We start from the raw sequence: 27803 nt of genomic DNA on the forward strand, positions 1-27803 counted from the left end.
TCCTGCTTTTTCCTTTTTTAACACTTTACCTTTTACTCCATACCTTCTGTCCCTTCCTGACACGCTTTCCTCTGTCTCCCTGCTCAGGTTCCCAACCCCCTGCCAGTGACCTAACTCCATATACCCACCTTAGCCGCATATCGCTTAATACCTTTGTTTAACAAAAGTCTATCAATCTCAGATTTAAAATTAACCATTGAGCTAGCATCAACTGCCATTTGCAGATGAGCGTTCCAAATTTCTACTGCTCTTTGTGTGTAGAAGCGTTTCCTAACTTCACTCCTAAAAGTCCTGGTTCTAATTTTGAGGCTATGTCCCCTAGCCCCGGTATTCAAGAATAGGAGAGCTCCAAAAACAGGTACGAATGCATCAGCAGCCAGAAGCAATAATTCAGCAACTAAACTGTAAATCCTGCATGGTCCCTTTAAATAGCACTGGTGAGGGGTCCTCCTGGCCGCCTATGACCTGTTCAATTGTGCGTGGTTATGATAGTGCGTTAGCTGGAGTGATGAGTTCCAAAATCGTATCTGTCCCTTTTATCAGTGTTGCACACTGATATGACACATATTCTCCTTACTTTACATGGTACCGACGTTTGTAATGGCACGTGTGCAAATGCCTTTACCAAGATGGCATTCGACGCATGTCTCGCTAGAAGCATGCGCGCGCATTCTGGACACCATTTTTGGTCCTTAGGAGGTCGCGTAGCGCCTAACAAACGGGCGCGACACTGCTGAATTTATAGCCCAATGTGTCTTTGACTGTTTACTATTTAAAAGTCTGTCACAATTAGCTCAAAGCTTACAGACAAAGTTATGTTCATGTACAGGTTATTATTGAACTAGTGAAAATCATTAGTTAATTCATGATGGTTTAAAAAATATTTGTATTGCTTATAGATAGCATTTCAAGTAAGGACTTAAAACTGAATCCTTAAGAGCTTTAACAGATGTGAAATCTTTCACAGTTGTGTGTATTCTGTCCTCGTTCCCTTGCGTTGTAGTTGAAGTACAGCTCTTGTCAAAGATCAGAATACGACTGTTTAAATATTGGAAAGAACCAAGGTATGTGAAATGCGGGATAGATAAGAACAATAACAATTATTGTAATAGGTACATTAGAAAAATAGATTGGTACGGGCAAAGTAGTCAACAGATAGTTGAGTAGAACGACTTCATGTAATTCATTTGTTACATAAATTGTATTTGTATTCTCAGTAAAATAAAGGACAATTATTTAGTTAATCAGATCTATGCTGTGTTTTCATGCGTATAGGTACTCATTTTAGTACATATGTTAAATGCTTTTCTTGGTCAGGTCAAACTTGTGGTGCCCTTTATATAAGTGTGTTTATTGTGCTCTTTACTTGATTTGTGCTATTTGGCATAGAACAAGTTGTCATACAGGTTAATTAGCATCTAAAAATGCAACAGATTACTGATTAACATATAGATTTTGACTTTTGAGATGTTTGGTAAAATGTGACTCATTCAGCAATAGTGCTTCCTATTTGATGATTGAAAAGTATGTTGAAAGTTGACCTGGTTGCATATGTGATGTGAACATGCCAATCTTTGCACCTCTGAATATAGATGTGCTGAAGAAATTGTTTTGGAGCTGGATGTCATTCACCTGCAAAGTGGCTGAGGAAAACAGAGAAGTAAAAGTGTTTTAAACTTTGAAAAATAGTAAGAGAAAATTTAGAATTGAATATATTACTTTTTAAATTAAGTAAAATAAAAATAGAGATAAAGAAAAGGGTGAAAGGAAAGGTGATTCAAATATAATCATTTTAGTTGTCTATTTTTGTAGTATAGGGTTAATATTATACTGACATCTAAGTATTTTTTTAACTCCAATACTAATGCTTCTAGCAAAGTTAATCTGTGTGAACTAAACCTATTTCCAAAAATTGACCATCCAAAGAAACCTGAAATTCCCTGTGGCTGCTGGCAATCTAAGGGATAGTGCCTGAAGTCAAAGAATTCTATGGATTATTAGGGTATAATGGGCACCCAAATATAAGCAGATTGCTATTAAGTCTAGGACACATGGCATGAGCAAAATAGATCTAATGAGCATTTGCATGTGATTAGACCCTTTTAATATGCACAATTTCCCTTACAATTTATAGCTGGAGAGTAGGCTACCTTGTAATTAATGTATTGCATCTACTTTTATACTCTTGGGTAATTTTTTAAAAATTCGTTCACGGGATGTGGGCGTCGCTGGCGAGGCCAGCATTTATTGCCCATCCCTAATTGCCCTCGAGAAGGTGGTGGTGAGCTGCCTTCTTGAACCGCTGCAGTCCGTGTGGTCACGGTTCTCCCACAGTGCTGTTTTAGGAAGGGAGTTCCAGGATTTTGACCCAACGACAATGAAGGAACGGCGATATATTTCCAAGTCAGGATGGTGTGTGACTTGGAGGGGAACATGCAGGTGGTGTTGTTCCCATGTGCCTGCTGCCCTTGTCCTTCTAGGTGGTAGAGGTCGCGGGTTTGGGAGGTGCTGTCGAAGAAGCCTTGGCGAGTTGCTGCAGTGCATCCTGTGGATGGTACACACTGCAGCCACAATGCGCCGGTGGTGAAGGGAGTGAATGTTTAGGGTGGTGGATGGGGTGCCAATCAAGCGGGCTGCTTTATCTTGGATGGTGTCGAGCTTCTTGAGTGTTGTTGGAGCTGCACTCATCCAAGCAAGTGGAGAGTATTCCATCACACTCCTGACTTGTGCCTTGTAGATGGTGGAAAGGCTTTGGGGAGTCAGGAGGTGAGTCACTCGCCGCAGAATACCCAGCATCTGACCTGCTCTTGTAGCCACAGTATTTATATGGCTGGTCCAGTTAAGTTTCTGGTCAATGGTGACCCCCAGGATGTTGATGGTGGGGGATTCGGCGATGGTAATGCCGTTGAATGTCAAGGGGAGGTGGTTAGACTCTCTTGTTGGAGATGGTCATTGCCTGGCACTTTTCTGGCGCGAATGTTACTTGCCACTTATGAGCCCAAGCCTGGATGTTGTCCAGGTCTTGCTGCATGTGGGCTCGGACGGCTTCATTATTTGAGGGGTTGCGAATGGAACTGAACACTGTGCAGTCATCAGCGAACATCCCCATTTCTGACCTTATGATGGAGGGAAGGTCACTGATGAAGCAGCTGAAGATGGTTGGGCCTAGGACACTGCCCTGAGGAACTCCTGCAGCAATGTCCTGGGGCTGAGATGATTGGCCTCCAACAACCACTACCATCTTCCTTTGTGATGTGGAGATGCCGGTGATGGACTGGGGTTGACAATTGTAAACAATTTTACAACACCAAGTTATAGTCCAGCAATTTTATTTTAAATTCACAAGCTTTCGGAGGCTTCCTCCTTCGTCAGGTAAATGTTCAGGAGCTCCTTGAAGCCTACGCATTTATACATCACAGAACAATACATGGTGTTTACAGACTGCCCCTGCAACTGCCCGTTGCCAAGGCAATCACCGTGTTCAGACAGAGAGGTGTCACCTGCAGAACCCCCGAATACACATTCAACAAAAAAACAAACAGGAAAAAAAAAACAGAGAGAGGCAGAAACATCCAGAAGGCAGAGAAAGCCAGCAAATGACCCATTATATTAAAAACAGATAACATTTGTTCGCTGGTGGGGTAACGTGTAGCGTGACATGAACCCAAGATCCCGGTTGAGGCCGTCCTCATGGGTGCGGAACTTGGCTATCAATTTCTGCTCGACGATTTTGCGTTGTCGTGTGTCTCGAAGGCCGCCTTGGAGTACGCTTACCCGAAGGTCGGTGGATGAATGTCCATGACTGCTGAAGTGTTCCCCGACTGGGAGGGAACCCTCCTGTTTGGCGATTGTTGCGCGGTGTCCGTTCATCCGTTGTCGCAGCGTCTGCATGGTCTCGCCAATGTACCATGCTCTGGGGCATCCTTTCCTGCAACGTATGAATCTCCATCAAAGACGGGCACCTCAGCACCTCACTCTACCGCAAGCCCACGGACAACCTCACGATGCTCCACTTTTCCAGCTTCCACCCTAACCACGTCAAAGAGGCCATCCCCTATGGACAGGCCCTGCGAATACACAGGGTCTGCTCAGACGAGGAGGAACGCGATGGACACCTACAGACGCTGAAAGACGCCCTAGTAAGAACGGGATATGACGCTCGACTCATCGATCGACAGTTCCGACGGGCCACAGCAAAAAATCGCATAGACCTCCTCAGGAGACCAACACGGGACGCAAACAACAGAGTACCCTTTGTCGTCCAGTACTTCCCCGGAGCGGAGAAACTACGCCATGTTCTCCGCAGCCTTCAACATGTCATCAATGAGGACAAACACCTCGCTATGGCCATCCCCACACCTCCACTACTCGCCTTTAAACAGCCACCCAACCTCAAACAGACCATCGTTTGCAGCAAATTACCTAGCTTTCAAGAGAACAGCGTCCACGACACCACACAACCCTGCCACGGTAACCTCTGCAAGACATGCCAGATCATCGACACAGATACCACCATCACACGAGAGGACACCACCCACCAGGTGCATGGTTCATACTCCTGTGACTCGGCCAACGTTGTCTACCTCATACGTTGCAGGAAAGGATGCCCCAGAGCATGGTACATTGGCGAGACCATGCAGACGCTGCGACAACGGATGTACGGACACCGCGCAACAATCGCCAGACAGGAGGGTTCCCTCCCAGTCGGGGAACACTTCAGCAGTCATGGACATTCATCCACCGACCCTCGGGTAAGCGTACTCCAAGGCGGCCTTCGAGACACACGACAACGCAAAATCGTCGAGCAGAAATTGATAGCCAAGTTCCGCACCCATGAGGACGGCCTCAACCGGGATCTTGGGTTCATGTCACGCTACACGTTACCCCACCAGCGAACAAATGTTATCTGTTTTTAATATAATGGGTCATTTGCTGGCTTTCTCTGCCTTCCGGATGTTTCTGCCTCTCTCTGTTTTTTTTCCTGTTTGTTTTTTTGTTGAATGTGTATTCGGGGGTTCTGCAGGTGACACCTCTCTGTCTGAACACGGTGATTGCCTTGGCAACGGGCAGTTGCAGGGGCAGTCTGTAAACACCATGTATTGTTCTGTGATGTATAAATGCGTAGGCTTCAAGGAGCTCCTGAACATTTACCTGACGAAGGAGGAAGCCTCCGAAAGCTTGTGAATTTAAAATAAAATTGCTGGACTATAACTTGGTGTTGTAAAATTGTTTACAATCTTCCTTTGTGCTAGGTATGACTCCAGCCACTGGAGAGTTTTCCCCCTGATTCCCATTGACTTCAATTTTACGAGGGCTCCTTGGTGCCACACTCGGTCAAATGCTGCCTTGATGTCAAGGGCAGTCACTCTCACCTCAATTGTGATTAATGTGTTGATTGACTTCTGAGATCTTGGTTGTGGGGTACAATTTTATATTGTACTGTGAGTAGGAATCCCTACGATAGTTTTAAAATAGAAAACAGGCTATCAATATTGTTGCTTTAGGTTAGTTAGTTTCGAAGTGTCAGCTTGCTTCAGTCACTATCAATCTTATTAAACTAACACCCTGTCTGCCAGAACAAGTGGAGGTAAAAGATCACATGGCACCGTACAAAGAAGAGCAATGATAATGTTTGTGGGATCTTTCTGTGCACAATTTGGGCTGCTGCTTTTGTTGATCTAACATTGACTGCACTTCAAAAGTAATTCATTGGATGTGAAGTGCTTTGAGCTATCCTGAGGAAATGATACGATAAATGCAAGTTCTTTTTTTCTCTAAGAAAGTGTTTTCCACATAAGCAGTGCTTTTCACAGGTGCAATCATTTTACAAGAAACAGCTGTGTCCACAAGGGTGGAGACAGAAACAGATGGTTGTTTTACTTGTAACTCCCATTGCCACTGAATCATAATTTGGATCGCATCTTGATGAATGATAATATTTGTTATGCCAAAATTCAACTACCCAAAGTTTTTCACAGATTTTTGGAATACAACCTCGAGTCCAAACAGCTGAGAATATCTAATAAGAAACAATTTCATTCCATGAAAACATCCGACCTATGGGCTACTCTGACATTGACATATAAAATTAGGAACAGTGACAATTAATTTTCCATAAGGAGATTAATGTTTGTGTTGGAGTACTACCTTTCTCATAAAAATCCCACGGTTTTCTATCTTGCTGACCACTGTGACTACAGATGTAAAAACAGAAAATGTAGAAACTACACAGCAGGTCAGTTAGCAACTGTAAAGCGAAAAGACAAGTTGTGTGAGATGTTTTGGATGTGTATCCTTCTTCAGAACAGATGCATAGAAATACCTAGAAGTCACAACACAGAAACAGGCCATTTGGCCCAACCAACATGTCAGCGTTTATCCTCCACGTGAGCAGATAGTTCTAATCACATTTACCCACCCTGTTCCCATATCTCTTCAACTCCTTTTCCTTCATCCACATATCCAATCTAATTTTGAACATTGACATAGTTTCTGCCTCAACCACAAACCCTGGAAATGCCTTTTGGAAGTCTAGGGTATATAGGATTAGAAGTTTGGTGGGGGGGCCCACAGGGCACAATCCCTGCATCTGAATGGTGAGGCCCGCCCATTTCCATGAATCAGGCAAGCTGCAGAGTAAGGTGTTGCCGGTGAAGCATCATTGAATATTGGGCCGCTGTGATGCTACAGGTAAGTGAGGAAAGGGGCGGTGCGAATGATGGCTGGGTAGGGGGCGTCAATAGCCTGGTGGGGGGGGGGGGGGGGTTGGATTCTACTCCACCTGGCACTACATTTAAGTAGGTATGAGGGCCTTGCTGCTGAATAGCGGCATGTTGTGCTGTGCATGTTCACGATGGGCCGAATGGCCCCTTCTGTGCTGTATCTTTTCTATGGTTCTATGTGTTGAGTGAAGCGCTAAGGGGGCTGGGGTGCTCGTAAATAGAGTATGGGTCCTGCAAGAACACAGGATCCTAATTTAAATAAATTATTTCCACTTTGAATGTTTCCGACATTCACTCCTGAGGCCAGTGCAATCACCTTTTCCAATATGGCGGGTGGTGCACTTTTGGCTGGAAATATGCACGTGCTTCCCTCCAAGGTGGATGCATAGTTTCTCAAAGAAATCAAGAGGGTTGGTCAGGCAGAATATTACCCTTCTGAATCCATGTTCGCTGATATTTACTAGATTAATATTATGTTCCTCAAGTTTACTCGATTCCATTACTTTACATGGATTGTCATTGCCTCACAAATGTCCTCTCTAATCTCTTTCAGCACTCTAGGGACAGATGGTTATTTATCCCAGTGATTTGGTCGCTTTGAGCCTTTTTATATCTCATTTATATAGACGTATTCATTGTTGCTTAGGTTAACTGTTTGGGGGGGACTTGTTGCTCATTTCTTCCCTTATGAATACTTGGAGGAAGGAATCATTCAGAATGTGGCCCGTCTTATGCTCACCTCATACTTCTACTGATTCTATAAAACCCAGAATTGAGCTGATATAGAGACATAATAAGATCCACAATAAGATGAGTGGACCTCATGTCTTATGTTGTACCGTTGGAACGCAGAATATGAAAATGCATTTTATATGTAAATTTAAGAATTTTCTAGGGGATTGCATAACCTGGACCCCTCTCCCAGTCCACCAAGAGCCTACTGGGTGTGGTGCGTTTCATTCTTTAACTCCTATTACACGTCAATTGTTTTTGGAACCAAGAAACAATATAAACTTGCAGCTTGCTTTGCAGCTTTAGTATTAAAACTACAGCAAAATAAAGTGGTCGCGTCATTGTTTCCACGATTATAATCATGAAAATATAATCAAGCGCATCGTTTCCTCTCAGCTTTCACTGGGAGCTCCCACCTATAAAGTCAAGCCGATCTGCTCCCGAGCTGTCACAGGATCTACGAGTAAGGATGGCAGCCGCATCATTGAAAGTGCTGCTGCTCATTTCTCTAACATTCCCCAAGCCTACCGGCGCTATGTCCGAAGAAGACAAGAAGGATCTGGTTGCTGCACACAATAAGTATCGCTCTGAGGTACCTGATGCATCCAACATGCTGAGAATGGTAAGCGGGCTTGATTCCTTCACAATTTAAGGAAACCTGTCTGTTTTACTGTACTGTAGACCTAGAGTCTCGCTGTTCATTTGCATATTTATTACTAGTGAGCTGGTAATACTGACATTGAATTGAATATTTAGATATATTTGCAAACTTTTGCAGGAAGAATTCAATTTCACTTTTTTAGGGAAGGGGAATCGAATTTTCTAACAGATCCGCAATAAAATCTATAGTTATCTAAACTTTTATATTCGGGTATAATAATTTTTTCACTGCGATCATTCTAACAAAGTTGTCCTCTACCTGGCTCCTCTGCATAAAATAACATCGTTTCCTTTCTTTAGAAAAAGTAATAAATGATTCAAATTACGTCTTAAAGCAAATATATGACATTACAACAGTTTTTTTTAATCGAGACATCCTATTAATTCCTCAACTTTCTGTTTGGGGCGGGCGAGTGAGATATGATTGGCCAGGGAGCAGGTTACTTTCAGAAACTTGGACAATCCCAGCCTCTCTGATAAATTGAACATCTCCCTGTGAAAAACATTTTCTTCCATTTGTGAGAGTTGACCCCCTGACTGTAATATTATGGATACAGGGGCACGGGCAAGTGTAAACCAACTTAAGCCTGGATTTTTTTGGACAGTATTCTGGCGGGTGGGGGCAGGAAGTGGGGCGGGGATCCGTCACCACATTTTGTCAATGCTCCAATTTTCTGTCGTTATTTCCAGCCGATGCTGGAAGGGCCCACCCTAAAATGAGTGATGGTAATGATGTAGTGACACCATACACTCATTTTTCATCATTGCTGCCTGGTTGATCCATGTTGCGCCTATATAAAACGGGTGTCCAGCATTGTTATGTGGTAAGGAACAGGTGGAATTAGATTTAAAGAGTCCAGCAACTGTTATAAAAGGGTTTATAGAAAGTTTACTTCTCAGCCAATTTGGATAATTGTTTTTTAATAAGATAAAAATCATGGCGGTGTGCATTTCCTGAGTTCAAACCTTACTTACTATTGTCATGTTTTTAGGTCACACTTTTGTGCCAACTTTTCTCATTGTAAGTTCCTAAGTCCACATTTCACATTCAATTTTCCTATGTCAACGTCACGATTTGTCGATGAGCCACTCAAAATGCTTTTACAAAAAGAAATATCTGCTATTTTTCTCAGTGTCTGAAGTTAATGTACATAATACAGTTTTAAGCAAAATAAAAAATAAACATTACATATTTCACAGTATTAAATTTATCCATTTGTGTGTTTTGATATCTTCATTAAAAAATTGACTACACGTCCTCAGTTTCTTTCACAATTCTACGCTTCAACCGGATACTTCTACCTTCGAGATCTTTTAATCACATCTGTGCATTTTGAGCATTGCAGTTTGAGGGATTTCCCAACATGCGATCTGTGCATTTTGAGCATATGCAGGGGATTGGGGCCTGATGTTTCAATGGCAGTTTGGGTTCCATTCTACTGGGCCTCTCTTCCCTACAAGGCAGCTTGAGACTGTTCCCAGCATACTGCCAGATACCAGCATCCACCAATAGTACGAGACCTCTGCTCCTCTCCAATGCTCCAAACCTCCTTGATTAATGCTATCACGTACGTCAATAGGCAAGGATTCCACTCTCTCAATGTCCAGCTAACCATATCATGCGCATGAATATTCACTTTTCTGGCAGCTACAACAATGCCTTCATTGTAAGGTAGTCCACCATGCCCACATTTTTTCACAGAACAAAGTAAATATCTGAGTGGATCTTGGGAGATCAAGGTGTATTCATGCAGCAGTGGTGAGTAAGAGTTAGCGGCATAATGGTGCAATGATCTGGAGGTGGAAGAATGCAGTCTTGGAAATGGACCAGATGTGGAATAAAAAGCTCAGCTCAGCGTCAAACAGAATGTGGAGGTGGATTTAGCCGGATTGGCAGGCGCAAAGAATGGTGGAGTTGCAGAGACACGTAGGTCCTAACAAGCGCCCAACAGGATAGCTTTGTTTTTTTGACATTGAACAGAAGGAAATTTTAACTCATTCATGACAGGCTGTTGGATAATACAGTAACACCCTTGGTGTCAATGATGGTGGTGGAGAGCTAGAGGTGAGTGTTATTGAGGTATATGTAGAAGCCGACCCTATGTTTGTAGATACAGTCAGAAGAGAAATTAGCAATATCATTCTTAATAAAAAGGCTGTTGTCAAAATTAATTTTTATTTGCGATGATGTGATATCTGACATTATGCTGTCATTATGCATAATGTGTTACCATTAGATCAGTGGTAGTACACTTGCCGCGGTGTCAGAAGATCATGAGCTCAAGACCCCCTCCAGAGACTTGTCCACATGATGTAGGTTGACATTTCAGCACTGGGCTGTCTGAGGTGCTATCTTTCAGATGAGATATTAAGCCAAAGTCCTGTCAGCTCTCTCAGGCAAATGTAAAAAAATCCCAGGCACTATTTGAAGAAAAGCAATGGAGTTCTCCTGGTGTCCTGTCCAAAATTTGTCCCCCAAACAACATCACTAAAACGGATTGTTTAATCATTTATCTCATTGCTGTTTGTGGGACTTTGCACGTTGGTTGCCAGGTTTCCCAACATAACAACAGTGACCACATTTCAAAAGTACTTCATTGGCAATGAAGCACTTTGGAATATCCTGTTGGTTCTGTCTTTCTATGTCATTCTTACTCATGAGTCATTTGCTTAGTTTGTAACTTTATCTTCGAACTAAAATCCATTATTCCTATAGGCCGTTTTACTTTTGTGCTGGATTCGCATAGAGCATAGAGTTGGGGTGGGAACAGTAACCCCTTTTTATTTCTGCAGCTTATGGCTGATGAATATGTATGCTCCACTGAATGGTCGCTGAGCAGAAGCGACTGTTGTATTCCATATCACGGAGCTCCATTCTCAAAACCTACAAAAAGTTGGGTTTCCTAAGGGTTTGCGTTGTTTATTTTTTCATGTGCTATACAGGGACCGGGAGTAATATGTACTTACTATCGATGGCCCACTGTCAACGTAGAAGTGTCTTATTTGACTCAAGGTATTAACAGAAAATACATAGATTACAATATTTGTCCAATGTGTAAATCAACATTATAATTTACAAGTGACTAAGTGGCTCACCTATTGTCCAATGAACATTATCCCGCGCTGGTGTTGCACATCTATTCCTTGCCCTGATTTAGCAAATTTTGATTACGAATTTGTGTCAACGCATCTACCTCCTTCGACTATGACTGAGCCACCACTGATTTTATTCTATTTGAATGGGGCAAATCTGAACTCAATTTAACTCCAAGCTTAAATAGACGATTTGCAACTAATTGATTAGATACTTTGCGGTAACTCATTTATATTTATTTGCTTATCCATGAATTCATTCATTTTTAGAAATGGGACACAGACTTGGAAGAAATTGCTGTGAAATATACACGCGAATGTATATGGGAACACAATAACGACAGAGGAGAAACTGGGGAAAATTTATACGTGGCTACTAGCCCACCCAGCCCGGAAAAAGCGGTGGAGGAATGGTATTTAGAAGTTGCAGATTATACATACGAGACTATGCACTGTACTCCACAGAAGATGTGTGGACACTACACACAGGTGCGAAATTCTCATTTAATTCTCAGAATCAATAGATCTCTATTATTGGTTTGGTTACAGAGCATATTTAACGGCATCCATTGTAATTAAGGTGCTTCCCGAGATTGGCAGAAATCATTTTAGTTATAATCTGCACAGCAATAATTCAAGGGCAATTAGGGATGGGCAATAAATGCTGGCCTCGCCAGCGATGCCCACATCCCATGAACGAATTTTAAAAAATTAGGAATAAAATGAATTTCCGCACCTCTGGATAGGACATAGGTGTCAAAAATGTATCAACGTAATATTAATCATTCGCCATCCCCTAATGTTACTTTTCAACATTTATTATTGGTTCATGGTATAGTTGTAGCTCTCCCAATGGCATAATTAGCAAAGGCACTGCCTAGTGAAGCACTGAGTCAATGGTTTAAGTTCGATTCCCAAGTTGTGCAAATTTATTTAATTTCATTTGGGGCACTACAACTGACTTTAGCACCCTGGTCTAGGAAAGGTCCAATTCTTGATTGATATCCAATAACTCCACCTAGAAAATGAGTCTGTGATTGTTGAAAGAGAATGTGATAGAGTTTAACCAGGAACCCCCCCACCAGGAACCCCCCCATGACGAGAAGCCACCAGGCACTTACTGTGTAGGCCCACACACGAGGAACGGCCACTTGGGAGTGGTACCAGTGTGCTACAGATGTCTCTGGAACCATACCCCAACATCAGTCAGCACCTTCAGGAGAGGAGGGGAAAAAGATTAGAAAATTGGAAAGAAAACAATAAAATAAAGATATAGCCAAATGTCTGACTAAATATTTATAAACATGCAAAGGTGAAGAACAGCAAAGGACCAGCTGGTCCATTGACCCTGTCATGGTGTAATTTCCACACACCATGATTCCCATTTGTTGCCCTCTCCCAACCAGCAGCCAAGTAATCTCCCGGGAGAGGCAAATAATAGAGAAAGATCCTTAGGAGAAAAACTTTAGGAAATTCATCTCCAACTCTCGAAGGTGATCATTGTGTTCATTATGACTGGATATTCTTAGTGCTACCTGGCAGCAAACCCAGGGCTTTATTACAAATGATCAGCAACTTATTGTAGCTGTACCCACATATCTGAATTGGCACGGGAAAACATTTTAATCTTGACCAACAATGTTATTCTTATTTAATTTTACAGCATTATATTTAAGGTTTATTGTCTCTGTTGATAACTGCATATGATGCCATAATGCTTTTCAAATTCATATCTTGAATTTTTTTAAACCTGTTTTTAAATATGATTTTTTTCAGGTTGTCTGGGCAAATAGCGATAAAGTGGGCTGTGCTAGTCATTTTTGTGATGAACTACAAGGCCTGGATTATAAAAACCTGTCTATTCTGGTATGCAACTATTTACCTCAGTAAGTATAAATATTACTGAAATCTCTACAGACAGCCATATCTAGCCCTTCTAGGTTAAAATATGATATCTAATGCAAATTACCACTCATATACTACTGGTTTACAGTTAAATTCTTCAAGATAAACTAATGCTATGATACTCCAGTAATTTTTTACATGCTGTGTTAACACAGTAGCTGGAAATACTTCTCTCTATTTGAGTACTTCTGTAAAGCTACTGCATTCTGGTGCTTTATATTGCCACATTTGAAGGCTGTACAGTCCCAAAGCGGTGAGAGTAGGGTTTCTTTCTGTAAAGTGTTTGACAGAGAATTTGCCAACCCACTGAAACTTTTTTATGACATTTCTATTTCCAGAGGTAATGTAATTGGACAAAAACCATACAAAAAAGGGACTCCCTGCAAAGAATGCCCAACTGGGACCAAGTGCATTGAGAAACTCTGTGGTGAGTATCTCTTTATATAATACTTTGGATTTAAGTTCGTTAGTTCCAAGGGCTGATTCTACAAAATCATGATAGGGAACCTTGCCTGCCAAGATCAAATTTCAGGAATTCAGGCGTGCACAGCCCACAATTTTCCATCCATTTAAATTTTACTGGGCCTGTTCTGGGTTTTTACCAGACCTGCTGTCTTGGAACAGGACTGAGAGTACACCAAGTTCAAGATCTACCCATCTACTATTTGGCCTTGAGCTAGAACCAGAGCCAGAGTTGTTTACTACAGTCTGATCTTGTTCCTTAGCCAGTAAATCCTACCACTTTGCTCTCACGGCAGTCTCAGTTGCTTCATCTGTGTGTGATTGCTAACTGCTTGCTGAAGAACATTAAAAATCATGTTCCCTATTAGTCCCGCAATTTGGGAACAGCGAAGGGACTGTTCCTGGACATTTCATCTTCACCAACTTTAATGTCGGCCGAGGCTTCCAGGGCAGGCGAGGTCCTAATTTAAAATCTAAAAGTCACGGCATCATCGGTGCCACGATGGCATTTTAACTTTAGCATTCAGGAGACCCACAAGGGGCCAACTCTAACAGCGGTACCATGGCAGATGTCTGTGGAGTGGTCAGATGAGGCCAAGGTAAGTTTAAAAATTTAAATTTTACGAGGGGCTTGAGTGCTCCCCTGGGCCCCGCAAGGAATACTTGGGCCTCCTCAGCTCCGGCCTTGCCTCTTCCGTACTTATTTCATGCTGGGACCTGTTCCCTTGGGTCCCCAGCAGTGTCTGGCCCCTACCCCAATTCCTGCTTCTGCCTGCCGACCCTGACGTCATTCCTGTTAGCATCTGGCTGGAGACAGATTTAAAAATCTAAATGAGGCCTGACTGTTGAAATCGGCCAGGCCTCATTTCCTTCATGACTTCTGGATGCGCCATCTGCTTGGGGTCCCCAGGCACCGATCCCACCCTCAGTTAAAATTGACTCCTCTGTTGACAATTACAATATTTACATTTTTCACAACGGCCAACAAAACATACGTGAGATAAATTAGAGACTTTCTGCTAGCTTCAAAATTCAACAGGTTACTTTATTTGTTCGTGGGTTGGATGATGGTGGCAAGGCCACTTTTATTGACCAACCCTAGTTATCCTGAGAATGGTGATGAGCCTTCTCCTTGAACTGTTGCAATCATTGTGGTGATGGTATGTGACTTGGAGGTGATGCTGTTCCCATGGCATTGCTGCCCTTGTCTTTCTTGGTGGTCGTGGTTGCAGGGAAGTGAGGTGCTACTGACGTAACCATGATAAATTGTTACAATGCATCCTGTAGATCAAACATACTGCAGCCACAGTGCCTTGGTGGTAGAGGGGTGGATATTTAGTGAACTGCTAAGTCCTGGATAGTGCCGAGTTTCTTGAGCATTATTGCAGCTGCACCCATCCAAACGAATGGTGAGTATTCCATCACACTCCTTACTTGAGCCTTGCAGATGTTAGATGTTAGGCTTTGAGGGGTCAGGAGGTGAGCCATTCGTCACAGAGTACCAAGATTCTGCCCTGCTCTTGTAGCCACAGTGCTGATATGGCTGGTGCAGTTCAGCTTCTGGTCAATGCTGACCCCAAGATGTTGATGGTGGGGCCTACAGCAGGAGCGTTGTCAGGGGCGCTTTGTCTAGATTGTGTCCAGTGAACACAGCCGTTTCTTAATGTCACATAGAGAGAACCAAATTGGCTGGAGACTGGTATCTATGATGGTGAGGACCTCGGGAGATAGTCACATAAGGATCATTCACACATCACTTTTGGCTAGAGACTTGTAAACATTTCATTCTTGTCCCTTATACTAATGGGTTGGGCTCTACTAGGGTTGAAGATGACCATTTTCATGGAGCTTCCTTCTCCTGTTAAGTGCCTGGTTGTCCACCACCATTCTCAACTGGATGTGGTAAAGCTTTGATGAAGAGCTAGATGCTGAGTCCAAGGGCATAGCAATACTTTGAGAAAGTGCATGCAGTTGAGAGGAGTTCTGGTGAGCTTTCCCTGCATTCGTCTTCCCTTCAAACTCGCCCTCTCCTCATGTGCATCAGTCCAGAATCTGAGTAGCTTGTTCTTCCTGCAGAGTCAGGGTCTTCCTTCATGGTGGTCATATCATACAATCTTACAGCACAGAAGGAGGCCATTCGGCTCGTCGTGCCTGTGCCGACTCTTTGGAAGAGCTGTCCAATTTAGACCCACACCCCAGCTTTTTCCCCATAACGCTGCAAATTAGTCCTCTTCAAATACATGTCCAATTCCCTTTGAAAGCTCCTAAGGAATCTGCTTCCACCATGCTTTCAGGTAGTACATTCCAGATTTTAACAACTCTCTGTGTGAAAAAAATTCTTATCATTTCCCCTCTAGTTCTTTTACCAATTATTTTAAATCTGTGACCTCTGGTTACTGACCTGATTGCCAGAGGAAATAGTTTCTTCCTATTTGCTCTATCAAAACCCTTCATAATTTTGAATACCTCTATTAGGTCTCCCCTTAACCTTCTCTACTCTAAGGAGAACAATCCCAGCTTCTCCAAACTATCCACATAACAGAAGTCCCTCATCCCTGGTATCATCCTTGTAAACCTCCTCTGTACTCTCTCCAAGGCCTTGACATCCTTCCTAAAGAATGGTGCCCAGAATTGTACACAATACTCTAGCTGAGGCCTAACCAGTGATTTGTAAAGGTTTAGCATGTTTTTGTATTCAATGCCCCTATTTACAAAGCCAAGTATCCCATACACTTTCTTAACCGCCTTATCAACTTGCCCTGCCAACTTCAAAGATTTGTGAATATGCACCCTCAGGTCCCTCTGCTCTTGCATCCTCCTCAAAATAGTACTATTTAGATGCTGCCTCTCCATGTTGTTCCTCCAAAAGTGCATCACTTCACACCTTCACACTTATCCGCATTAAATTTCATCTGCCATGTGTCTGCCCATTTCACCAGTCTGTCTATGTTCCCCTGAAATCTGCTATTATCCTCCTCACTATTTACTACGCTGCTAAGTTTTGTATCATTCGTAAACTTCGAAATTGTACTCCCTATACCCAAGTCCAGGTCATTTATATATAACAAGAAAAGGTCCACCCCCATTGGTACTTTTCTGGTGCTGATTGTAGGCCAACCTCTCCTTTGGAGGGACAGAAACTTTACATGTAAAAGCTTTATATAAATGCATTAAAAGGCACAAAAGACAATTCATTGGATACATTTATTCATGTTATTGTGAAATATGAATTTTTAAAAAATATATATTTTGTTAAAACTCTTAGTTTGGGCAGTAGAAATTGCAGTTTATGAGAAAAAATTGATTTAGATCAACATAGAAGTTGCTTTTTAAATTTCTTTAGCAGCATCAGAGCTAGAACCAGAACCGGAGCCAAAGCCAGAGGCGGAACCAGAGCCAGAAACAGATCCGCAGTCACAGCTAAAACCAGAGCCAGGGACAGTGCCAGCGTCAAAACCGGAGCCTGAGACAGTGCCAAAATTGGAGTCAGGGACAATGCCAGACCCAGAGTCAAAACCGGAGCCTGAGACAGTGCCAAAATTGGAGTCAGGGACAATGCCAGACCCAGAGTCAAAACCGGAGCCTGAGACAGTGCCAAAATTGGAGTCAGGGACAATGCTAGACCCAGAGTCAAAACCGGAGCCTGAGACAGTGCCAGAGTCAAAACCGGAGCCTGAGACAGTGCCAGAGTCAAAACCGGAGCCTGAGACAGTGCCAGAGTCAAAACCGGAGCCTGAGACAGTGCCAGAGTCAAAACCGGAGCCTAAGACAGTGCCAAAATCGGAGACAGGGACAGTGCCAGAGCCAGAGTCAAAACTGGAGCCAGGGACAGTGCCCAAGCCAGATCCAGAGACAAAAAGTAAGAAATTATCCTTTATCTGTTGATGGTGTCATTGCTCCCTTCATATCAAGCTCTTCCTCGCTCATTTGCTTTCTGCCAGATTCCCAGTGAGTGCCATTCTCCACCTGCTCTCGCTCGCTCTCCAGTCTGGAGTCTCATCCCTCCTGCCAACAGTGAATTTTATTTACCTGAATAAATTTTGGGTCTACCTCTTACCTGCCTCCCTCTTAAAATAAGCAATCCAAAATGGAAGCTTTTTTACATAATTCACTTTTTCATCTTTAAACTTCTTTTCCCCAGTAGTAACTCATCTTGGGAAATTTAGATTTAAAATTAAAAAGCAAAAAGTTTTAAAAACACATTTAATTTATATTTAGAGAAAAAAAAACAATGTGAGTAAAGATTGAAGAGCCAGGATCAGTGCTCAAATTCCATTTGTTGCCATTAATGTGTTGAGCAGGAGATGAGAACTTCTTAATAAAGCAAGAAATCCTTTCACTACACACTACTCACTTCCTTGCTGTATATTTTTACACTCTTCCGAGCCTGTTTTTTTTTATTTTGTTCACTTTTATTCTTCTGATTCTGGAGTCTTTTTCTTCTCTATTGGTCTTCTGCCTATGGAAGTCTTTCTTTCTCTTCCCTATCTTTCTCTTTCGTGCTCTCTCTGTCTCTCGCGTGCGCGCTCTCTCTCGCTCTCTCACACACACACATACACATACACTGTCTCCCCTTTCTGACACTGGAATCTCCAGTAACTCTGGAATCTATAGTATCTCCCAGAAAGTATTAAATATTTGTGGAATAAGTTAATTAATATCTAATTATACTAAACATTTTTGGCTACAATTATGTAATTTTGTTTCAGTCTTTATTATATAAGGAACTTACCATCCTCATCCTATTTTTCAACAGTTACTCAGCAACAAGGAAGCACCACCAAAGGTGAGAATTCATCACTGTGCTATAGTGTTGTTCAGACACTAATAATGTTAACAGTTTTGTATTTTGTATAAAGTAAGAGGTAGTGGGCTGAACTTTCCACTTTCACAGGGAGTAGACTAGGCAACAGCGGATCGACCGCCCATTATACATCCCGCCTGATTTTCCTTTCCACTGACTTCAATAGAGAGGAAAATTAGGCAGGATGTATGACAGGCGGCCGATCCGTTATCGCCTGTTTTACGCCCCCGATGAAGTTGAAAGTTCCACCCAAATAATCTTTTGAGAATAAAATTTTCATCTTCAACATAGCCAGTGCTTAGCTTTGCATGTGGAGGGTACATATTGTCAATTCATGCATAGTCCTAAACTCCTGATATGCACTCTTAGTATGCAAAGCTTTGAGGTGGGAGCAGTGAAGATAAAAATTGAAGGCAGAGTCTTAAACCATCTTGGCCCTGCTCTCTGGAAATCGCTCTCCAAACCCCTGCACCTCTCAGCCAGTCCTGCCCTGTCTTTGAAAGTCACAAAATTCATCTCTTTGACTAAGTTTGTGATTAGTAAGTTTTATCCTTGCTCCCAAAAAGCTTAGCATCTATTTTGTATTCATTCTCGGGATGTGGGCATCACTAGTAAGGCATAAGATAAATGAGAGACTTTCTGCCAGCTTCAAAATTCAACAGGTTTTTTTTATTTGTTCATGGGATGGACAACGGTGGCAAAGCCACATTTATTGCCCATCCCTAGTTGCCCTTGAGAAGGTGGTGGTGGGCCGCCTTCTTGAACCACTGCAGTCTGTCTGGCGAAGGTGCTTCCACAATGATGTTGGATAGGGAGTTCCAGGATTTAAGAACATAAGAAATAAGAGCAGGAGTAGGCCATACAGCCCCTCGAGCCTACTCCACCATTCAATAAGATCATGGCTGATCTTCGACCTCAACTTCACTTTCCCGCCCAATCCCCACATCCCTTGATTCCCTTAGAGTCCAAAAATCTATCGATCGCACTCTCGAATATACTCAATGACTGAGCATTCACAGCCCTCTTCGGTAGAGAATTCAAAAGATTCACAACCCTCTGAGTGAAGAAATTTCTCCTCATCTCAGTCCTAAATGGCCAACCCCTTATCCTGAGACTATGCTTCCTAGTTCTAGACTCTCCAGCCAGGGGAAACAGCCTCACAGCATCTACCCTGTCAAACCCCCTCAGAAACTTAAATGTTTCAATGAGATCACCACTCATTTTTCTAAACTCCAGAGAGTATAGGCCCATTCTTCTCAATCTTTCCTCATTGGACAACCCTCTCATCCCAAGAATCAATCTAGTGAACCTTTGTTGCACCGCCTCTAAGGCAAGTCTATCTATCCTAAGGTAAGGAGACTAAAACTGTACACAGTACTCCAGGTGTGGCCTCACCAAATCCCTGTACAATTGCAGCAAAACTTCCTTACTCTCGTATTCCAACCCCCTTGCAATAAAGGCCAACATACCATTTGCCTTCCTTATTGCTTGCTTTACCTGCATGTTAACTTTCTGTGTTTTGTGTACAAGGACATCCAAATGCCTCTGAACACCAACATTTAATAGTTTCTCACCATTTAAAAAATATTCTGTTTTTCTATTCTTCCTACCAAAGTAGGAACCTCACATATCCCCACATTATACTCCATCTGCCACCTTCTAGCCCACTCACTTAACATGTCGATGGCCCTTTGCAGACTCTTTGTGTCCTCCTCACAGCTTACTTTCCCACCTAACTTTGTATCATCAGCAAATTTGGATACATTACACTCGGTGCCTTCATCTAAGTCATTAATATGGATTGTAAATAGCTGAGGCCCAAGCACTGATCCTTGCGGTACCCCACTAGTTACAGCCTGCCAACCTGAAAATGACCCATTTATTCCTACTCTCTGTTTTCTGTCCGTTAAGTGCAGCTCCAACTACACTCGAGAAGCTCGACACCATCAAGGACAAAGCAGCTTGATTGGCACCCCATCCGCCACTCTAAACATTCACTCCCTTCACCACCGGCGCACCGTGGCTGCAGTGTGTACCATCCACAGGATGCACTGCAGCAACTCACCAAGGATTCTTCGTCAGCATTTCCCAAACCCGTGACCTCTACCACCTAGAAGGACAAGGGCAGCAGGCACATGGGAACAACACCACCTGCACGTTCCCCTCCAAGTCACACACCATCCCGACTTGGAAATATATCACCGTTCCTTCATTGTCGCTGGGTCAAAATCCTGGAACTCCCTACCTAACAGCACTGTGGGAGAAACTTCACCACACGGACTGCAACGGTTCAAGAAGGCGGCTCACCGCCACCTTCTCAGGGTAATTAGGGATGGGCAATAAATGCTGGCCTTGCCAGTGACGCCCACATCCCATGAAGGAATAAAAAAAAACAATCCTCTATCCATATTAATATATTACCCCAATCCCATGAGTCCTTATCTTGTATAACAACCTTTCGTGTGGCACCTTATCAAATGCCTTTTGAAAATACAAATATACTACATCCACTGGTTCCCCTTTATCTACCCTGCTAATTACATCTTCAAAAAACTTTAATAGATTTGTCAAACACGATTTCCCTTTCATAAAACCATGTTGACTCTGCCTAATCATATTTTGTTTTCTAAGTGCGTCCTTAATAATAGTTTCCAGCATTTTCCCGACTACTGATGTCAGGCTAACTGGCCTGTAGTTCTCTGTTTTCTCTCTCCCTCCTTTCTTGAACAGCGGTGTTACATTTGCTACCTTCCAATCCATTGGGACCGTTCTAGAATCTAGGGAATTTTGGAAGATCACAACCATTGCATCCACTATCTCTGCAGCCACCTCTTTTAAAGCCCTAGGATAAAGGCCATCAGGTCCAGAGGATTTGTCGGCTTTTATTCCCATTAATTTCTCCAGTACTTTTTCTTTACTAATATTAATTACTTTAAGTTCCTCACTCTCATTAGACTCTTGGTTCCCCACTATTTCTGGTATTTTTTTGTGTCTTTCAATGTGAAGACAGATACAAAATATTTGTTTAACGTCTCTGCCATTTCCTTATTCCCCATTATAATTTCTCTTGTCTCAGCCTCTAAGGGACTCACGTTTACTTTCGCTACTCTCGTCCTTTTTATATTCTTGTAGAAGCTCTTACAATCTGTTTTTATATTTCCTGCTAGTTTATTCTCATGTTCTATTTTCTCCCTCTTTATCAATTTTTTGATTATCCTTTGCTGATTTCTAAAACCCTTCCAATCCTCAAGCTTACTACTCCTTTTGGCAACGTTGTAAGCCTTTTCTTTTAATCTAATATTATCCTTAACTTCTCTAGTTAGAAGTTGGATCACTTCTCCCATGGAGTTTTTATTCCTCAATGAAATGTATATTCATCGAGAATTATGAAATATTTCTTTAAATGTTTGCCATTGCTTATCTACCATCATATCCTATAATCTAATTTCCCAATCAACCTTAGCCAACTCGTTCCTCATACCTATGTAATTGGCTTTATTTCAGTTTAAGACTCTAGTTTTGGACTTAAATACCTCACTCTTGAACTCAGTGTGAAATTCAATCATATTATGATCACTCTGCCCCAGAGGATCCCTTACTATGAGATTACTAATTAACCTTGTCTCATTACACAAGACAAGATCTAAAATAGCCTGTTCCCTGGTTGGTTCCATGGCGTATTGTTCCAGGAAACTGCCTCAAATGCATTCCATGAACTCGTCTTCCAAACTACTTTTGCCAATTTGATTTGCCCAGTCTATATGAAGATTAAAGTCCCCCACGATTATTGCATTAACTTTGTTACAAGCTCTTCTTATTTCTTGATTAATACTCTGTCCAACAGTATAACTACTGTTAGGGGGCCTAGAAACTACACCCACCAGTGTTTTCTGCCCCTTGTTATTTCTTATCTCTACCCATACTGATTCTACTTCCTGATCTTCCGAGTCAAGATCCTTTCTCACTACTGCCTTTATGTCATCCTTTATTATGAGGGCTACCCCGCCTCCTTTTCCATTTTGTCTGTCTTTTCGAAAAGTCAAGCACCCTGGAATATTTAGTTCCCAACCTTGGTCACCCTGCAACCATGTCTCAATAATGGCTACTAGATCAAACCCATTTATCTCTATTTGTGCCATTAATTCATCTATCATGTTAGGACTGCTTCGTGTATTCAGATAAAGTGTCTTTAATTTTAACTTTTTACTATTTTTCCCTGATTTGACCTTATTCACTGATGCACTATTACCATTAAACTCTCTGTCCCTTCCTGATACACTATGCTTATCTTTAACCAAATCGCTACACTATTCTATGACCTTGACTTTTGTCTTTAGGTTTATAAATTAACCCTCACCTGAACACCCCCCCCACTTTTAGTTTAAATCCCGCTTTATGTGTGGGCCGCTCGCCTCTCACACCCAGGTCTGCTGATTTAAGTGCCTTGGATCATTTTTTATGTTAATGGCACCATATAAATGCAACTTGTTGTCGGTGTACAGAAAATCTGTAGTCTTCTTGCCCTCTCTCTTCTTTGCTGTTTCTAATTTTGTTTCTTTTTCACTCTACTCAGTCTACAGTTTTTTTCTCCTTCTTCCTTTTTCTTTTTTTCACCTTCTGTCCCTGGAGTCTGTCTGTTCCCTGTTGGCCATTAGATACCTAGCACTCTGTTTCTAAGCAGTAGTAAAATTAACTAAACACAGACTAAAACTAAACAGTGCAGGATATTTGCCGGTAAAACCAAAATTGTGTTGGCCACTACATTAAAAACTTTAAAGGAATAAGAAGCATGGTCCTTGTCACTTAGCAATCCAACAATCTTGTGATTGTTTTTTAATCCACAAACAATTCTTTGTGATGGGTTTTATGAGTTTTACACACTGGAAATTATTGCTACTGTACTGAGCTTTAAAAAGTCCACAAAAGCTGATTTAAAATGACAAAATAATTTAAAGTTATGAAGAAAGACCAAAATAGACCAGCTTAACAAAAGAAAAGACAGGCGGAGCACATAGTTTGTGATTATCAAGCAGAGAGCTTCCTCCCATTGACTACGAATGCGGGAGTGGCAATTTTAATCATCACAATATTATACATTTGTGGGAAAAGAAAACTGTACTAATTCTGCTAAGTATTTTTGATAGTAATAAATTATTTTATTATTTCAAAAATTAAAATACGAGTAACTTACTACTTTCATCTTATTTTCCAACAGATGCACCTCAATCAGAAGCTGATACCCATGGTGGGAACTCAGCACTGTGCTCTAGTATTACTCTGAAACTCATAATGTTATTAGTTTTGTATTCTGTATAAAGTTAGAGATATTGATTGTACTCTTAATAGAATTCCCTTAGGCTTCCCTGGTAGAATATCTTCCTTGGAGAAGTTTGCGTAGGTAAACTCATTGATTGGTGGAAATATACTAGTCATAAAAACTTTAAAACTGAATTTAAAAAATAATGCTGATTCCCCAAATGGTTTAACTTAATCAATTTTATTGTTGGATTTTAAAAAAATTGTTTGGAAGTTTTGAAATTGCTGTAATTTGTCGATCATGTTGCCATTGGCTGTTCAAATAGCAAACATGCGAGCATGTGATATGAGACGAAGGGGGATGTTTTCTGTTATTGTTTAATGGCAACAGCTGAGATGAGCATCAATTGGTGGAAAACCAGGAGACAAACTGAAACCACCATTTTGTTTTCTATGCAACTCCTTGTTCTCCACCCAAAAAAACAAGGGAATTAAATCTTTTAAAATAGAACTATTGCTTATTAAAACCTGTGAAGGCCCTGTTAATAAGCTTGTAGAGAAAGATCAGACAGCATGTTGCTGATGGAACCAAATAACAAATAGCTCATCCACTGAGCTGGGGTTAATTCAATGATGGAACAGCTAAATTCTTTGCCAGAGTACGTATTCAACATGAAATCTACTATATTGTTACATTAATTGGTTCAGTGTTGCCATTAGTGGGAGCACAGGCAATACCAGAGACTAAGCATCCATCCCACCAACTACCATTGGGCCTTTTAAATTACGATGTTGTTCTCACAAGGACTGGCACTTCAATCAGCTGAGCAGTGCTCAGCTCAAGGACACTTTAAACAGATGAGCAGCAAATTGTTAAAAAATGTTGATGCGCTACCCTGCTGTATATTTCACTCTCCCTCATGGGAAATTAAGAAGGTCAGATTCTGGTTGTTTAAATAAATCATTACAAGTACAAAGAAGGCCAGAACTAATCAAAGATAAATATTTTAATATTTTTATTGTAAACCACAAAACCAGATGATGCACACAATTTTCAAAACTTGAACTGTTGTTGGCTCTTTGTTACTGATTTCAAAAATCAGAGATTGATTACATACTAGAGCAAGTACTTTGGTTCTAATGGATCTATGGGGCTAATTCTACATTTCCATTACAATAATGGCAGGACCATTGATCCTCACGTGCTACTAGCGTACTGACCTAGGATGTTTCCAGAATTAAAGAGGTTAGGTCAATGACCTAGATGCAGGGAGTGCGTTGCTGGAAGGGGTGGGATATCCAGTGCAACTCAGCAGTACTTAAAGGTTGCTATGAAAATTTAAATGGGACATAGGAGGACAAAGACTCTTCCAGCCTTTGGAAAGGCTGAAGACAGTTTTTAAATATTTGCTTGTTTTTCTAAAGGCTTTATGGGAGAGGGGGAGAAATAAAATTGTCAGGCCAGAAGCAAGGGATGGTAAACAGAGTATACGATAAATAGATGGAGCGATGCAGCTCTGTTTGTTAGCTGGTAGAGTAGATGTGCAGCTTCAATAGATGGATGCAAGGAGGATTTGGCCTGTTTGGTATGCCAGGGCATCTTCTCCAGAAGGAAACTGTGAACTATGCTTGCAGGTGATGGGGCCAGCTTAAATGCTGTGTACAGTATCTGAAGGACCCAGGAACAAATGTGGGAGAAGATAGCATATTTTAAGAAACGTGACAAGTAACACTACCCAACAGTACCATATATCAGATAGATGGGCCAAGATTCTATGGCACAAAAAGTTGCCTTTCAATCTTTCCACATCTGCTGCTCACCCATGCCAAGTCCTCACACAATCTTACACCACTTTCATTGAATCTGATGCACACCCATGCATTGCAGGGCACACATTCAAGCTGCAATTTACAAAAGAAAGACTTGCCACACTCTCATCCCCCAAGGCTTCACACATGAAGTCATTATTCTGTGCTAACTGAGAATGAGCTACAGACATAATAGTTGAGGACATTGGCACCTTATATTGTGAGGTGGTTACAGGTGTCCTTGCTGCATATGGCAAAGCTGTGCAACTGAGTACCAGATAACTACCAGAAAGTTAACATGCAGGTACAGCAAGCAATTAGGAAGGCAAATGGCTTGTTAGCCTTTATTGCAATGGCGTTGGAGTATAAGAGTAAGGAGGTCTTGTTGCAATTATATAGGGCCTTGGTGAGACCCACCTGGAGTACTGTATACAGTTTTGGTCTCCTTACCTAAGGAAGGATATACTTGCCTTAGAGGGGGTGCAACAAAGCTTCACTAGATTGATTCTTGGGATGAGAGGGTTGTCCTTTGAGGAGAGATTGAGTAGAATAGGCCTATATTCTCTGGAGTTTAGAAGAATGAAAGGTGATCTCATTGAAACATATAACATTCTTAGAGGGCTTGACAGAATGGATGCTGAGAGGTTGTTTCTCCTGGCTGGAGAGTCTAAAAATGGAGATCATAGTCTCAAGATAAGGGGTCGGCCATTTAGGACCGAGATGAGGAGAAATTTCTTCACTCAGAGGGTTGTGAATCTTTGGAATTCTCTACCCCAGAGGGCTCTGGATGCTCAGTCATTGAGTATATTCAAGACTGAGATCAATGGATATTTGGACACTAAGGGAATCAAGGGATATGGGGATAGGGTGGCAAAGTGGAATTGCGGTAGAAGATCAGCCATGATCTTATTGAATGGGGGAGCAGGCTCAAGGGGTCATATGGCCTACTCCTGCTCTTATTTCTTATGTTCTTAACCCAGGCAAAGCTGACCTAGTTGCCTTGGCCATTGACAGGTAGGTGTGCAAAGGTCTGCAGATATAGTGTGTGGCCTGCTGATGTCTGTGATAGTCCTCCTTTCATCTTGTACCACTTCAACCATGAAATATTGTAGTTGAGGCGCTGTAAAAACAAACTTACATTAAGCATTAAAAATAAATTTGTCCTGCAAATTTTTTTCTAAAAAAACAAAAATTTCAGAAGCCTGGAAAATATGACCAATAAAAACAGTACTAAAAAGATACTATAAACATTGCCAAAAAAACCTCATATAAAGCTTATTCTTCTTCAAAGAGTTCCATTGCCCAGGGAGCTTTCCTTGCAAGAAAAAAGTAGCATACCTGGAACGAATCCCGTAGATGTTCATTTAAATATTCTTTGCATCAAATTTGGGATCTTAATGAAGTAAAGACATGAAAACAGCACAGTCTAGCACATAAAATGCAAAGACTTGCAAGCCAGTAAGAAACGGGTGAAGAGCCTCCTTTCCCAATTCTGCGATTTGCCCCTGCAAACATAGCACAATTGCTCTCCTAGTGCACAGTACCGCAGAATCACCCCTTCAAATGAGTCTTTCAAATCCTAAAATGGCTGTGTCAGTGAATTGGGCTGTATTCATTCACTGCTCTGCTTGATTTCATGCTTTCCTGCTCTCCAAAGCTGGATTAATGTTCCTGGTCATTGCTTGATGAGATAAATTGAGAGGTACAAACTAAGCATTGTTGCAAGTGAATCTTGATTGGTCAAGTTTCTGCCTGTAAGGCTAATGAAATCCTATAGAACAAATTCATCCAACGGAAACCTGAAGTAATCGGTGTTTCTATTTGTTCGCATTAAAAAAAATGGCAAGATTAATACCCCAGTTTGTAAAAGTGGAAAACACCCCCTGGATGTTGAAGGTGGAAACAATTCAATTTCCAGTGATAGCATTTTCACCTTGTAAGCATAAGCAGAAAAATATAAACTTTATCACAGAGAATATGATCATGAGCACAATCAGAAACTTGTACTGATGCTTTTTACCACCTTGCACATGGGCCAGGCTGTCCATATTGTCTTGATAGTTAAGCTGTGCAGCCTGTGTGTGTTCCAACTGATATCTGAAACTTCATTATCATAATTTTATAAGAACGATAATTACATCTACATATAAAAGGCAACCTACATGATTGCAAAGTTGCAGAAAATTATAAGTTAGTGTGTCTGAAATATGTTTTATTTTACTCTTGTAATTTTATCAAATCTTTTAAATTAATTTTTACTGTTCTATTTTAAAATGACTGTAGATACCACTGTCTGTTTACTTTTATTATATAGTCCTCATATTTTGTGCATTATACAGCAAAAAAAATCAAAAATCTAT

At 41.5% G+C, this 27803-nt stretch overlaps 1 protein-coding gene across 2 annotated transcripts; it reads left to right on the forward strand.

Annotated features, from left to right (window-relative positions):
• Positions 1-7871: 7871 nt before the first annotated feature.
• LOC137344457 (peptidase inhibitor 16-like) lies at positions 7872-27803 on the forward strand. Of its 2 annotated transcripts, none has more exons than XM_068007436.1 (7): positions 7872-8076; positions 11478-11696; positions 12984-13093; positions 13451-13539; positions 16918-17433; positions 18331-18360; positions 23594-27803. In XM_068007436.1, the coding sequence occupies exons 1-7, from the start codon at positions 7924-7926 to the stop codon at positions 23692-23694; spliced, it is 1218 nt and encodes a 405-aa protein (XP_067863537.1). In that variant the 5' UTR covers positions 7872-7923; the 3' UTR covers positions 23695-27803. The 2 variants fall into 2 exon arrangements, with proteins under 2 accessions (XP_067863537.1, XP_067863538.1); XM_068007437.1 differs by having other exon boundaries at positions 16921-17433.

The sequence above is a fragment of the Heptranchias perlo genome, chromosome 27 (genome assembly GCF_035084215.1).
Source record: "Heptranchias perlo isolate sHepPer1 chromosome 27, sHepPer1.hap1, whole genome shotgun sequence".
Taxonomy (NCBI): domain Eukaryota; kingdom Metazoa; phylum Chordata; class Chondrichthyes; order Hexanchiformes; family Hexanchidae; genus Heptranchias; species Heptranchias perlo.

Bases quoted from the DNA above. Each gene is read 5' to 3' on its own strand.
- LOC137344457 (XM_068007436.1), top strand. From the start codon at position 7,924: ATGGCAGCCGCATCATTGAAAGTGCTGCTGCTCATTTCTCTAACATTC. The intron at 8,077-11,477 runs GTAAGCGGGCTT...ATTCATTTTTAG, and splicing joins CATCCAACATGCTGAGAATG to AAATGGGACACAGACTTGGA. The intron at 18,361-23,593 runs GTGAGAATTCAT...ATTTTCCAACAG, and splicing joins ACAAGGAAGCACCACCAAAG to ATGCACCTCAATCAGAAGCT.